This window comes from Stegastes partitus, unplaced genomic scaffold, assembly GCF_000690725.1.
Source record: "Stegastes partitus isolate 25-593 unplaced genomic scaffold, Stegastes_partitus-1.0.2 Scaffold2159, whole genome shotgun sequence".
NCBI classification, from domain to species: domain Eukaryota; kingdom Metazoa; phylum Chordata; class Actinopteri; family Pomacentridae; genus Stegastes; species Stegastes partitus.
Genome location: NW_007579890.1, coordinates 1 through 13,313, shown reverse-complemented (window position 1 = coordinate 13,313; position 13,313 = coordinate 1). Strand labels below are relative to the sequence as shown.

Genomic DNA, 13,313 nt, shown 5'->3' with positions numbered 1-13,313 from the left:
GACGCCCATCTGGGGCCAATTTAGAATCACCAACCAAACTACCACTAGTGTCTCTGGAAGGTCGGAGGAAACCGGACGGGAAGTCTCACAGGCACAAGCAGCTTCTTGATGCAATACCAATAACAACAACAACAACGATAAACAATCGCAACAACAACAGCAACAACAATAATGACAAAACACAATAAGAAAAATAAAAAGAAGAAAAACAATAATAACAACAGCAATAAGAAGAAGAAGAAGATGAAGAAGAACAATAATAACAACAGCAATGATGACAACAACATAACAATAACAACAATGACAACAACAGGAAACAATAACAACAATGACAGCAACAACAATAATGACAAAAACAATAAGAACAATACTAAGAACAATACTAAGAAGATGATGAAAACATTAACAACAGCAGCAATAATAATAAGACGAAGAACAAAAACAACATAATAACAAAAACAACAGCAATGATGACAACAACAATAACAACAACAATAATCATACCAAAGGCGGCGGCAACAATAACAATAACTAATCATTTCTAATGACTTCTTATGTACTTCCATAATTTTTTTCTTTTAATTTGTCCAATACTCAACCTTGTGTTTAGTGATATTTGTTGTGGGGGTTTAGCTCTAAATACCTACTGAATATTTAGTGTGCTGACTGTACTGATCAGCGAGCTCAGAGCACTAAAGTAGCCACCAGATGATTTGCGGACAACTGTTTTGAACCTTGATGTTTGAATTCTGCCACCTCAGTTTTTTTTTAATAAACGAGGAGCAGATCTGACTGAAGAACTGAAGGACACTATGCATACCGATATGGTAGCAACCTGTCAATCACAAGGTAGACCCGCCTTAAACATGTCCTGTTTTATTGTGTATTTTCCTCTAAATGGGACCATAATTTACAAAATGAACATAATGTCTTGAAACTAGCAATTGAGATCATAAACTCATTAGGAAGATGGTTACTGAGATAACAGATCAAACGAGAAGTAGTCAGTAGCATCCACAGACAGCATATCTGTGTTTACGACCAGATGAGTCGCCCCCTACTGACCATTAATAATAATGCAGGCACTAAGTTCAGGTACTTACTTTTTTTAGACCCAGAGGTTACGTCCATCTTTTAAATATAATCTGTGGTTTCAATTTGTAACATCACAGCTAGATGCCACTATATTCTACACACTGGTTCTTTAATTTTGTGTGTTCAGAAGTTTAATAAAAAGGTAATCATTTGGTTTAAAGCGTGTGTGATGGCCTTTAGTTCAAAAAGCTATTTGTTTCATGTCTACTTAAACTGCATTTGTTACCTAAGGGTATTTTGCGGCAGCCTTTTATTGCACAAAACTGCTTCCAAAACAATTCTATCAGAAACTCATTTAAATATTTTGTCATAAAGGGTCCAACGCTCACTCACGCAATCCTTCTGAATGCTATTACTATGTTCCTTTAGGATTTCTGTTGCATTTACTTTAAAAATAAAGTAAAATTACGCCAGACACGCTCTCCTGCAGTTTACACACAAAATATTCATAGGATTTTCCTGCAGCAGACTCATTACGTATTGTGTTTTATGTCGGACTGCCATAAACTGTACATAAAACATGGCCGTAGCCTCTGGGCCCGAACAGTGAAGCCAACTCTGAGGCATAATTTTGTTAAAATAACTCGTCTGGAGTGCCAAATACTGTTTAACTTGGTGAGCACTAAACTAAACAGAATTTGGCAGCTCAAATTCCAAACCACAGTTAACAGAATATAAAGCACCTACAGAAAATGCCCCGCATGGGCGTTTAGACGGCAGGTAGAATGTGTTTTACGTGACAGATCTGACAGAATGCTTGAAGTTGACAGTCAAAGTGTCGCCGCCGTGGAGCACTGCTAGTCGTGGTTGCTACTAGCAACGGAGCGTTCAAGTGAAACCAACTGCTGGCGGCAGAATAATGAGGCTCTAACAGCTCACAGCCTCAGTGCAGCTCCGCCACAATCTGGACCAACAAAATGCTGCAGAACTCTCAACTTCGGTTTAAGCTGAACAGACAATGCTACAGATTATGTGAACTCTGTGAGCAGCCAGAAAGTCCAAGACATCTGAATGACAGAAGCTGCTGAAACTGATTGATGGACACTAACAAATGTGGCAATTAACACAAACAAGCTATTGGCTGAAAACAATAGAGACAGAGGAAGTCTTAATGATTACACTTGGAGTCTGAAACATGCCCAGAAAACAAGGGCAAAAAAAAGGGCATTTGTTGTGTTATTTCCTGATTTATTTGAAATATATATATTGTATTATAGTCTAGAAATGTGCAGATTGTTTACTGTATTATACACGATTCTTCTGCTCACTTATTGTTTGATTAAGCCTCTCTCTGCATAATCATTACAAAACAAGCGTGTTTTTATGATCTTGTCACATCGGAGGCTCAGCCCAGACCACAAATCTCTACGTTTTAACCTCCTAATTGCACCATTTTGAAGTAATTTCAGAGCAAAATGAATATAAAATGTGAGACACTGTGCTCTATGCAAATCAAGGTCGTTCCATTTTCTTTTCATGTTCAGCCCATGTTCCACATTAACGCCACAGTGAGTGAAGACGAGCTGGACCAGTGGTTCTCTGACGCTGTGCCTTGGAAGTAGTTTTATTTATGATGATTTATAGGTATAATCGTATGTAAAACTGTGTCTTGTGCCAAATTTTAGCTTCCAGCTTTAGTGAGATTCCTACATCTTATAGGTTCCTTGGTTCCTTAATTGCCCTATGATAGACTGGTGACCTGTCCAGGGTGTCCCCTACCTTCACCCTAAATCAGCTGGGATAGACTCCAGCCCCCCACGACCCTAGTGAGGATTAAGCGGTGTATAGATAATGGATGGATGGATGGTTCCTTAATCCCTGAGTCCTTCATTTCTAACATGATGTTGGGTGTTGGGTGAAGGTGTTATATATACACTGTTGCCCATGAAGTTGGATTTTTTTTTTTAACCTCTTCTCATTAATAATTGACAATTTATTCTTGATAAATAAAGTGTATATCTCTTCAAAACTTTATTGATATCACAATATGCACACAATACATATCACAGTAAAAATTAAACCACAATTAGCTTTTGCAAACTGTGTCTTCAGGCTTAAACAACATTGGGGGTGTTCAACGACAGATTAAGGGTTCTTTTTCAAATTTTTCAACCTTGCTCAACCTTGGATGGGATTCCATGCATGAGAATGTCCAATATCACTCTTTCAAATGTCACTCAGTCACTAATACTGAGTATGGCCAACCCTGACACAGATCAATGAGTTAAGACATCGTGGCATGCTGTCCACCAGCTCGTTGATGGTGTCAGTGGGCAGGAAGTCCCAGTCATCAGTCAGATCCTGATGTCAGAACTCGTTTCACCTGGTGACTGGGACTCAGTATGTAATCACTGCACCTGGTCAAAGTGATTACTGATGTGTATAAATAGAAATAAAAAGAAGAATGTGTCTGAAAACAACAATGATTCCAACTTTATAGGCAACAGTGTGTATATATGTGAATGAGTGAGTGAGTGAGTGCTCATTGTATTTTTTAAATAGCAAATAAGATTAATAAGGGACCCTTTAAATAGTGAAAGAGATGTTTTAATTCCACAAACTGACTTCATTGAAGCTCTAAAAAATGTGATGTGAATTCCATCCTTACTTGTTATGGATGGTGTGTCTGTGTAGCTTTTTAATTATCGAAGTCATTGTAATCCTAATAGAGTCAGCACTCTTAGAAAAATAATGGTTCTTAAATGGTTCTTCAGAAGGTTTTCTGGTTCTTCAAGTGTCACCACCAGGTGAAAAATCTCTTTATTTAGGGAATGGTTCTTCATGTATTTTATGTGGTTTTTTAAATTTGTTTCAGCCCTTGAAGGCTGGTTTGTGTGGACTCTTGATTACAGCTGGTTGAAGCACATTCTCCAGACCTCACCTGTCTGTCATCTCAGCTGATTGGACCACCGCCCCGTTTTCCCTCCAATCAGACTGCAGCAATCCCCTACACCAGAGTATAAAGCTGGAGGACGACGCCCAGTCAAGGTGGCTGTGATCTAATGTGAGCAGCTTGTGTCTGTTGTCGTCATGTCTTTGAGGGGGGGATATGTAGCTCCTGTGAACAGCTTTGTGGCTGTAAATTAGGTTTACTCGTTGTCCTGTGTTCCTGTACCCACCAAAAATGGTTACCTGTAGCTCTGAGCTTGTATGTGTTGTACCAAGATGCTCATTCTTTGTACCTTCACCAATTTGGTAATTACTTTAGTTAGCTATGGGGTGTTTCTAACTGTCTTTAAGTTTGGGTAAGGGGTTTATTTTACTTCTGTCATTGCAACTCTGTTGGCCCACGTTTGGTTTTATTTGGTTCTTAGCAACACCCACCAGCCCTGTTCTCTTTGTAGTATTATCAGCCTTTTTTCATTTTTTAAATTATTGGTTATTATTATTGACTTAAATAAACAATAAATGACTTCACCAAACCAACAACAGCTGGTTTTAAGTTTTCCCTTTTACCCTAAAGGAGCAGGGATGGAATAAAAGTACTAAAGGTTCTTGCTTTTGTTTATTTTTTGTTTAGTTGTTTGGTGTCAGGTTATGGCATAAAATGTGAGCTGCAAGTAACAGTTATTGATTATTTTGTCTGTGAAACCTCTGGAAACTGAGGATCACCTCAGTTTCCCAAATCCTAAGTTGGTTTCTTGTGATATGATTTGACTGAGCAACAGATCAGAACCCAAAATATTACCTGCTTCATAATAGAAGGGACACAGAAAGGCTGCAAATTCTTAACTTGCGATTTTTTTTGCTTAAAAACTACTTGAACAATTATCAAGCCCTGCTATCAAAGTACAACCAGATGTTGTACAACGAGTGGTCTGGAAAATGGTTCAACATCAAACTTTTCCTGAAGTTTTTTTGAAGTGCCATTTATGATGCAGAACCACTGCTGGGTGGAGTTAACACCCTTTTATTTTCATGAGAATAGAAGGGAGCTGTACGTCTTTTTTTATTTGATAATATTTCACCACTCATCTTGAACCTAAAAGTTAAAATGTCAATGTAATTGTCTTTCTAGTTTTATGTACTTTTTCTTTTTATCTCTTTATTTATAGTCATAGTTTTAACATGAGTTTCTGTTTTGCCGTTAAAATTTGTGTAGAGCTGTTATGAGATTTAACTGTTCATTAAATACTCAAGGTTATCTCCTCGGACGTTTAGGAACGAACAACGCTGCTGCTGCCATTAAAGTAGATTGGAAAGAAATGTTCCGGCCCTTGTTTCTCCCCGGTCCATTTTACGACAAGAACCCACCGGAAGTGATCGTTCGTTCGTGTTGTGTCGAAGTGTGTGAGCGGTCCTCTACTTTACTTCACAGCTTCTGCCTTCTCTCTTGAACTCATTACATTTTAAGTAAGTATCTTTTTGTTTTTGGAAAATGTGTATGTCCACTATTAAAGCAACAGTTAGCCGTAAATGCAGTTTAAGTTCCGGCTCGACGAGACGTTTAACCCGCGAACCGCTAATCAGCTAGCTAACCGGTAGCATCTTTAGCAAGCGCATAACAAAAGCGCGAGGAAGCTGTTGACTACAAGAAGCTTTTTACTTTTATTTCAACGTTGTAATAAGCAAGACAACGTTTCGGGCACAGACTAAATAATTTAGTTTTCACAGGATAAGACAGAGATAAAATGGAGAAGACAAAGTGAGCCACCTTTAGGGCGAACAAGCTACTATAGAACTATCTCCGTGTGCCATCTGTGTACCTGTGCATGAAGTCTGCATCATCTCATTTGTTCTATTTCCCCTCCCGCACTCTATAGCTTACAGAACTCCCATCTCGGCCAGAATGACGGACCGATACAACATCCACAGTCAGCTGGAGCATCTTCAGTCCAAGTACATCGGCACAGGACACGCTGACACCAGCAAATGGGAATGGCTGGTCAACCAGCACCGTGACTCTTACTGCTCCTACATGGGACACTTCGACCTGCTCAACTACTTCTCCGTCTCTGAAAACGAGAGCAAAGCGCGTGTCCGCTTCAACCTGATGGAGAAGATGCTTCAGCCATGCGGACCACCGGCAGACAAACCAGATGATGCCTGATGATGAACAGGAGGGATGTTTTTTTGTTTTTCTTCTTGGATATTTTCTGCTAAAAATTCCTGACCATACAATTCAAACTGCTCCTACATTCTTCCATGATTCAGCCAACTATGACTGTTTTGTCCACTTAAACAACAGAAGATTCCTGGAAGCAGATCTTTTTTGCTTGCCTGTGGACCAGTGAAACACACTTTGTTGCCGAGTACAGCTTCTGGAAAAGTTCCCTACAACAAGGAGGGAACGAAGGACTTCAAGATCTAAACATTCACTCAGAAAAACAGTAGAAAACATGTACAAAGTGGTGCACTGTCCCGTTTGTATTAACTGATGGAGATGTATTCTTGATTGAAAGTTCGACTTTGATTTAATTAAAACGTCTTTTTCTATTTGGACATGGAGTTTGTGGTTCAGATTAGTCAGCAGGCATCTGCTCAATCAGTTATGTGCTACTGTTTATAATTTAGTATTGTGTCGAAACATAATTTGCACCCAGACTGTGTACAGATGGGTCATCAATTAAAGTAAAACCAACAACAAGTGATTTAGCTCAGTGTCAGGCCACTTTAAAGAGAGCTTCGGTCACCGTGCCTTGGTGTAGAGGTGCCAAGTCTGCGATGCCAAAGAAAGTGTAAGCATCACTCACCTAAACTATATTCCCTCATTCAGTGGAGAGCATGGTGTGTGTCAGTGCCAGATGTCTAGCAGCTGTTCGGTCGGGTCCGGTTGGTCTCACAAGCCTCATCATCATCATCCACTGACCTTAAATCAGTGAACGACCTCTCATGGAGCTCTTTGCATTTTTAACTCTAATTTAAGTTTTGCACCTGTCTAAAGATTTATCAGTACCATCTACGAAACAATATTTGGTGAACTCTTAGTAACCTGTAGCAGTCAGTCTGTTAAATTGAGCATGTAAATATTGGACTGGAGTTATTAATGGTACTTAAGGTGTCTCAGCTTGAATGTCAGAGAAAAGTAGAATAAAAGACAAAGGACTGAAAATGACATAAGAGCATAAATGTATATTAAAAAATATGAAAAGAAGAGATTCTGAGTCACCATTAAAGCTAATGGAGAATACAGGATGTAGCAAATACAGTGTGCACACAAAGAAGAAAGAAGTGTATATTAAAACCATGAAATTCAATGTAATCAGAGGAGGAGAATCTATGAGACCAAGTATGTGGACGGACATAATTTAGTTCTATAGACGTTCTCTTCAGCACATTTCATTAGAAGTTAATAATGGATAAAAGTCCCTGATCTCAGTTTTAATTTGAGTACGTCAAGTCCGAAAGAACTGTATGGAAGATATACACAGAAACTGGATGAGCTCAAGAGTAATTGGCCGCTCGGCTGCTACATTGAGCAGCCGTGTATCATTTCGGCATTAATTCATGCACCAAAGAGCTCCTGCGTGGCACAGAGTTAATTAAGAGTTGCCCGTCGATATGAGAGTTTTAGGGGTGAAGTGAAAGAATAATGAGGCTTGTATCAAAGATAGCTGGGGACCTAAAACAGTCGGCTACAGCAAAACTTGAAAATGCCAAACAAGCTTGTGGACCGTGTAAAATCATTTATCTGTTCACTCGACGGTTGCTCTCCAAGATTCGTTCGAGTTCATAGCTGCAACCTCAGAGGATTCAAATACCAAAAGTCAACATTTGTCAAAATGGCAAGAGGAGGCAAAAAAAAAAGGGAACAGCTCATCTGTTAAATATGGTTTTTGTGTTCTGGTTTGGGCGTGTGTCGCTGCCAAAGGAACTGGCACGCTGGTATCTGTTGATGGTTTCACCGCAGATGGAAGCAACAGGATGAACACGGGGGTACCGGAGCACTTCTGTGTGCTCAGATTCAGCTTAATGAATTAAAACTCATTGTCTGGCATTTATTCATTCAGCAGGGCGACCAAAGAGTGGCTGACAGCTGCAGTGAAGACCTGCCAGAGACAAACGGATGTCTGTGTACGCTGATGCAAACCTGCTCAGTTGTGGCCTTTGAATGGTTTGAGAGCAGTGCAGACAAAAAGGTGACGATGGTACATGCCAGTCAGTTCTACAATAAATGAGAACAGATGTAAAAGTGTACAGTCAGAACATTTGCAACATCAAAAAACCGGACAAAGAGCTGCATGTGTGCTGCTGCAGACCGCTCAACGGTGGATTTCAGCATTTGTTTGGCCTTGCAGATTCTACAATCGCCTGTCCACCTACACAGTCTCTCACACAGGAACACGTACACATTTGTCCACCCACACATCGGAGGGCATGAGGTTCGTTGTGACTTAGCCTTGACGTGCTGTATCATATTTGGGGGACGACGTTAATGGATCGTAGGTCTGCAAACGGCCGGGTCTGGAACTTCTCATCCATCTGAACATTTTTTTAATAGCGGTTAGAATTCAGGGAGCGAATTAACTTCTCAAGTGGTGGCACTGATTTAAAAAACTGTCATTAAAGCTCACAGCTCAGGCTTTTGAAAGTGATTCCAGTGTTGAATCTAAATCAGCGATTTTTCACAAGATGCGTGGGTTTAATGTACGAGATCTGGTTTTATTATGCGTGTTGCCTCGAGCTGCAGTCGACACAAGACTCTTGCTCGGACTGAAATGCGCATCAGAAAGAGCGGCGGTTGCTGACTTAAGGTGATTTTTGGAGTCACAAACGCAGACACTCGGGTGGGAGAGGATGCAATGCATGACTCATCGTTGGATTGAGAGACTTGTCAGTGGGCGCCAAGGAAGTTCTTGTGCTGTGCGTCGTGGCTGGCTGTGTGTGTGTGTGTTGGAGGCTTTCTTGGTGGGGTAAGTCCTTGCCATCTGTCCTCGCTGTGAGAACTCGGAGGGGACGGCGCTGCCAAGTCATGCACGGGAGCAGCGTGAGGTCGGTCGGTTTGCCGTCACGCACAAACATAAAACACTGGCATAAACTGCTCGGCTCGCTCCCTCTGAGCCCATAAATAGACGTCGACTCGGCGGTTTCGAGCTCCAGCAGTTGAGACCGAAACACTTTTGTTAAAGGTAATAAGGCTCACAGGTGGGTGTCATCTGATTATAGCCCCTCAACAGCAACTTTAACACCCCTATTAAGGTGAAGTACCTCTTCTGCAAAGATATATTTTTTTCTTTTACATGACAAAATAAAAGCTTTAATTGTGTTTAATCTAATGAAAAAACACCAGCAGGTAAATGAAAAGATCAGGATCTTCCTGAAAAAGTTTATCTTTAAAGCGTTTGTTGACTTGCAAACAGCAAATGAGTGAAGCAGCTTCTTCTCTGCTGTCTATTCCTCCTGAATCCTTTACAATCTCTATAAACTCCGTGTCCTGCCTGCCAGCACAATACACCATAAAAAACCTTTATGCTATAAGGTCATGACAACAATATTGAAGTCTCATTTTATACATTGTATATTGTCCGTAAAACTGTTTTGATGAAGCTCTGGAAATGAGTGTTTAGATATAAAATGAGGTAAATAAAGATACTGAATACCCTCCAGGGCCCCGAGCTGATGGATGGATCTTAATACTTCTGGAACAAGGATTCAAGGAACTTTATTTGTCATGCCAGCTCACATTCACATGTTGTAGTATGAAATTAGTAGTCAGGTCCCGGTTTTTAAGAAAAAGCCTGATAGGCTTCGTACCTGGAGCTCGAGATGCCGCTGCCCCACTGCGCACCGCCATCTTGTTGAACAACATGTCTTTGGTCTTGTCTAAGTGGAGATTTAACCTAGAAATGTCCCCATAATAAAAGAAAAGACTTCATTTCTGAGACAAAATTAAATACGCAGCACACACACGTGCAAAAATTATCATCTTGTATATTTTGACCAGATGGCTCAACTTAGTGCTTTTAGTGTAATGACCCAGAGACAGAAATGGGTTTGGTAATTGATCCTCTTCTGCAAATATCGTCCATAACACCTTTTAACAGAATAGAATAGAACTTTATTGATCCCTTTGGTGCAAACTCAAATTGTTGACATGCTGGTGTCAAACTAAAACAATGGGAGGCAACACTGAACCAAGTGTTCTTGTCAAAAAATAAAGTTATTTGTTGCCATTTGACAAACCTATTGTTGCTGTTAAATCAAAGAAATGAACCAAAAGAGGACTCAGTGTGAGAGTTTCAGCTCCTTTCCTAAAAGAATCCTATACAGTCAAACAGTAAAGCTGCTTTACAAAGGATGACTGAATGTGTGTAGATCAGTTTTATTGTTTCAGCTCAGTGCACAGTCGGTAGTTAAACAAGTACCTCCATAGGAGGTTATCACACAAGCTATACATCAAACCACAAGGAGAAGCCCGCTGGCAAACTGCTCACATTAAAGCAAAGCTGCTGAATATGCAGAGCTGAGCAGGTTGTTTTAAATTCTTTTAGTCCCCCAGTTACATCCACTGGACTAGGACCAGGTGCTGATCCAACCAGGACACAACCAGGTGTGTCGGGCAGGAAGGTGCCTCAGGAGCTGGAGCCAGTCGTGAGGATTACAAATCCCAATCTGGATACAAACAAAACACTGGGATGGATGGTTACACATTAGAGGCCTAAACTATGTATTAAGTTCAACAAACTCAGGATATCTTCCCGTTATCTGGATTCACTAAACCTAACTAGAGCAGGCTAAGTAGCCACAAGAAGCTGGTCACTTCAGTCACTTCTAAATCTAGCCTCATTCAACTGTGAAATAAAACCCAATAATCCCAAACACACCTCATATATGCCTATTATTATTATTATTATTATTTCTATACTATACAAAGACTTGTTTTATCCCAGCAATTTTGCACCTTACATAAATCTTGATTGCATGTACGTAGTTTAAATCGCACACAGTGGTTTCCTTATTTTTCTTCTATTTACTGTGTGAGCTACCGGATACCTTGAATTTCCCCTGGAATCCCATTCTAATCCTGAACAAACACAAGGAACTGAAAACTATATTACAGACTGAAAGCATCACCTTGAAGAACAAATCTGACTGACTGACAATTGACTGACTGACTGATTATTATTATTGTTGGATAAAATATATGTTATATATATATATTATTTTTTTTCTTAAGTGAGCTTTTACAATATTGAATTTCCCTTCTGGGATAAATAAAGTATTTTTCATTTCATTTTCATTTCATCACAGCTGTTCAGTTGTGTTACTGCAGCCAAAGCTATGAATGACTGTTTAAGTGCAGCATCAATTGTATATAAATTGCTTGGATGTAAGTTTCTCATTCAAGACTCTGTTCGTCTTTCATCATGCAACACGAGCTCGTGGGATAAAATAACAGACGTAGATTGTATGACATGGTTGTGTGCGTTACTTTCCCTTTGATGAAAGAATTTTCACTAAAACTCGATGCACTCCTGCGTGTAAGAATAAAATCCTCAGTGTTTTTTTCAGGTTGTACCGCTGCATCCTTTTCATGTATTGTTTCTATACATTGCAGATGAGTGCAGTCCTTCCAGCCACCACTCATAGAGCATGTTCAAAGGCAGGAACGGGAGCCCTTTGATGTCATCATTCACTCATCAAGACTGATGGGTTGAGAAATAGAAACAGCTTCTTTGTTCGTTTCAGCAGTCAGATAATGCTCCACTGGGCTGGTTTATTACAGTGAAGTCTTCAGTAACTCAAGCTGAAACCTACAAAGGAACCAGGAAATCTATTTACCTTCTATGCAATTACGTCGTCTTTCCCTTCCTGCTTCTAACTCAGCTCTCTCCTCGCTGCAACCACCTCTCAGTCATTTTACGGCTGTCGGATCGTCCCTCTGCAGCCGCGAAGCATCATTTCAGTGTCAGACCTCCTCCTTTACCTTCACTTTTCATCAGCATCCTTTATCTGAGCTCATCAAATCGCATCCATCAAGTCACCAAGGACTCCTCACATTTTCCAGCAACCTGTCTCGTATCGTGCGGACCGTGTCAAATAAAACATTAAATTACCCGACACGTTCAGCTCCATTTGAAGCAGTTCAACTGTACTGAAGTCAATACGCTGGAACATGTCACAGCCCGACACCCGATAAATCCATCCCATCTCAAGTCGCCTGCGTGGCTGCTCAGAGTCGTGACAGTTGAAAAAAAATAATTTCTATCCCTTCACACGACTCTTCAAAACTATAATTAGACTGGAAATTGCATCGGCTGGGGGTGTGTTTGCGTTTATAAACGCCGCCTGACACGTTGAATGGCACCTGTTAATAAGCACTTGGCCTTTCTCCGTTCGTGCTGATGTGAACTTTCCTGCTGGCCGCTCGTCCACATCCGCCCTCTCCTCTGATTACACAGGAGCTCAGCCAAACGGTGCAAAGGTCCAGGAAGCACATTCGCCCTCGTCAAATATAAAAGCTCCCCAAATTCAATTATCGTCGCCCCGCGGCCACCCACCTGTTTTATCCATCTATCTGTCTCAACTCCTCCACTGTTCTCCTCCATTAAACTCCTTTGCCCACATCTTCTTTACTGCTTGCACCCCCTCCTGCAGCCCATCACTTCGCTCCTTCTCTCCCGCTTCCCGCTCAGATTGGCTCGGCAGTGGAGTGGAAACACCCGAGATAAAACACAACAAGTAATGAGTCTGCTGCAGGGAACAAACACATGAATATTTTGTGGGAACAATGCAGGAGTGCGTGTCTGGCATCATTTACTGGAGCTAAACCCAACAGAAATCCTGAGGGATGCAGTAACAGCACCCAGAGGGTTTAGGTGAGCCAACGCTGGACCTTTATGACAAATAAAAGTTCACCTTTTTCATTTAACAAATGCAGTTCTGGCTTTTTGAAATAAAGGTCGTCACCCAGCCTTTTTTCCAAACAGTTGCCTTTTCCATTACATTTTTGTGCACATAAAAGTCCATAAAAGGATCGCTGGGTAGGATGGAGTGACCTCGAACAGTGAGGTTGCAGATTCTAACCGGCGTCCTCATCAACCCTCATTCCCAGAGCATCCAACACTGCCGTCTGAGAAATAGTCACGAGATGTTCTTTGGCATCTGTCCCGCACTAACATTCAATGCCAATGGATTTATAGGGGAGTGTTTCTACTTTCAAAGAGCCTCATCAACATTTTGAGTCTTTTGTTGGACCATTTTGTTTTCAGTTTTATGTCTATAGCGCTGTTACGGCCCCTGGTGACAGTGTGCCGTCTTGTTTATGTGGTGGACTT

General features: G+C 40.8%; 1 protein-coding gene across 1 annotated transcript; it reads left to right on the top strand.

Annotated features, from left to right (window-relative positions):
• Positions 1 to 5,355: 5,355 nt before the first annotated feature.
• Positions 5,356 to 6,537, top strand: LOC103374155 (splicing factor 3B subunit 5). Its single transcript, XM_008304192.1, has 2 exons — positions 5,356 to 5,448; positions 5,859 to 6,537. The coding sequence occupies exon 2, from the start codon at positions 5,885 to 5,887 to the stop codon at positions 6,143 to 6,145; it is 261 nt and encodes an 86-aa protein (XP_008302414.1). The 5' UTR covers positions 5,356 to 5,448; positions 5,859 to 5,884; the 3' UTR covers positions 6,146 to 6,537.
• Positions 6,538 to 13,313: the final 6,776 nt, after the last annotated feature.

What these genes read in the sequence shown, in the direction of transcription:
- LOC103374155 (XM_008304192.1), top strand. Translation starts at nt 5,885, where the DNA reads ATGACGGACCGATACAACATCCACAGTCAGCTGGAGCATCTTCAGTCC.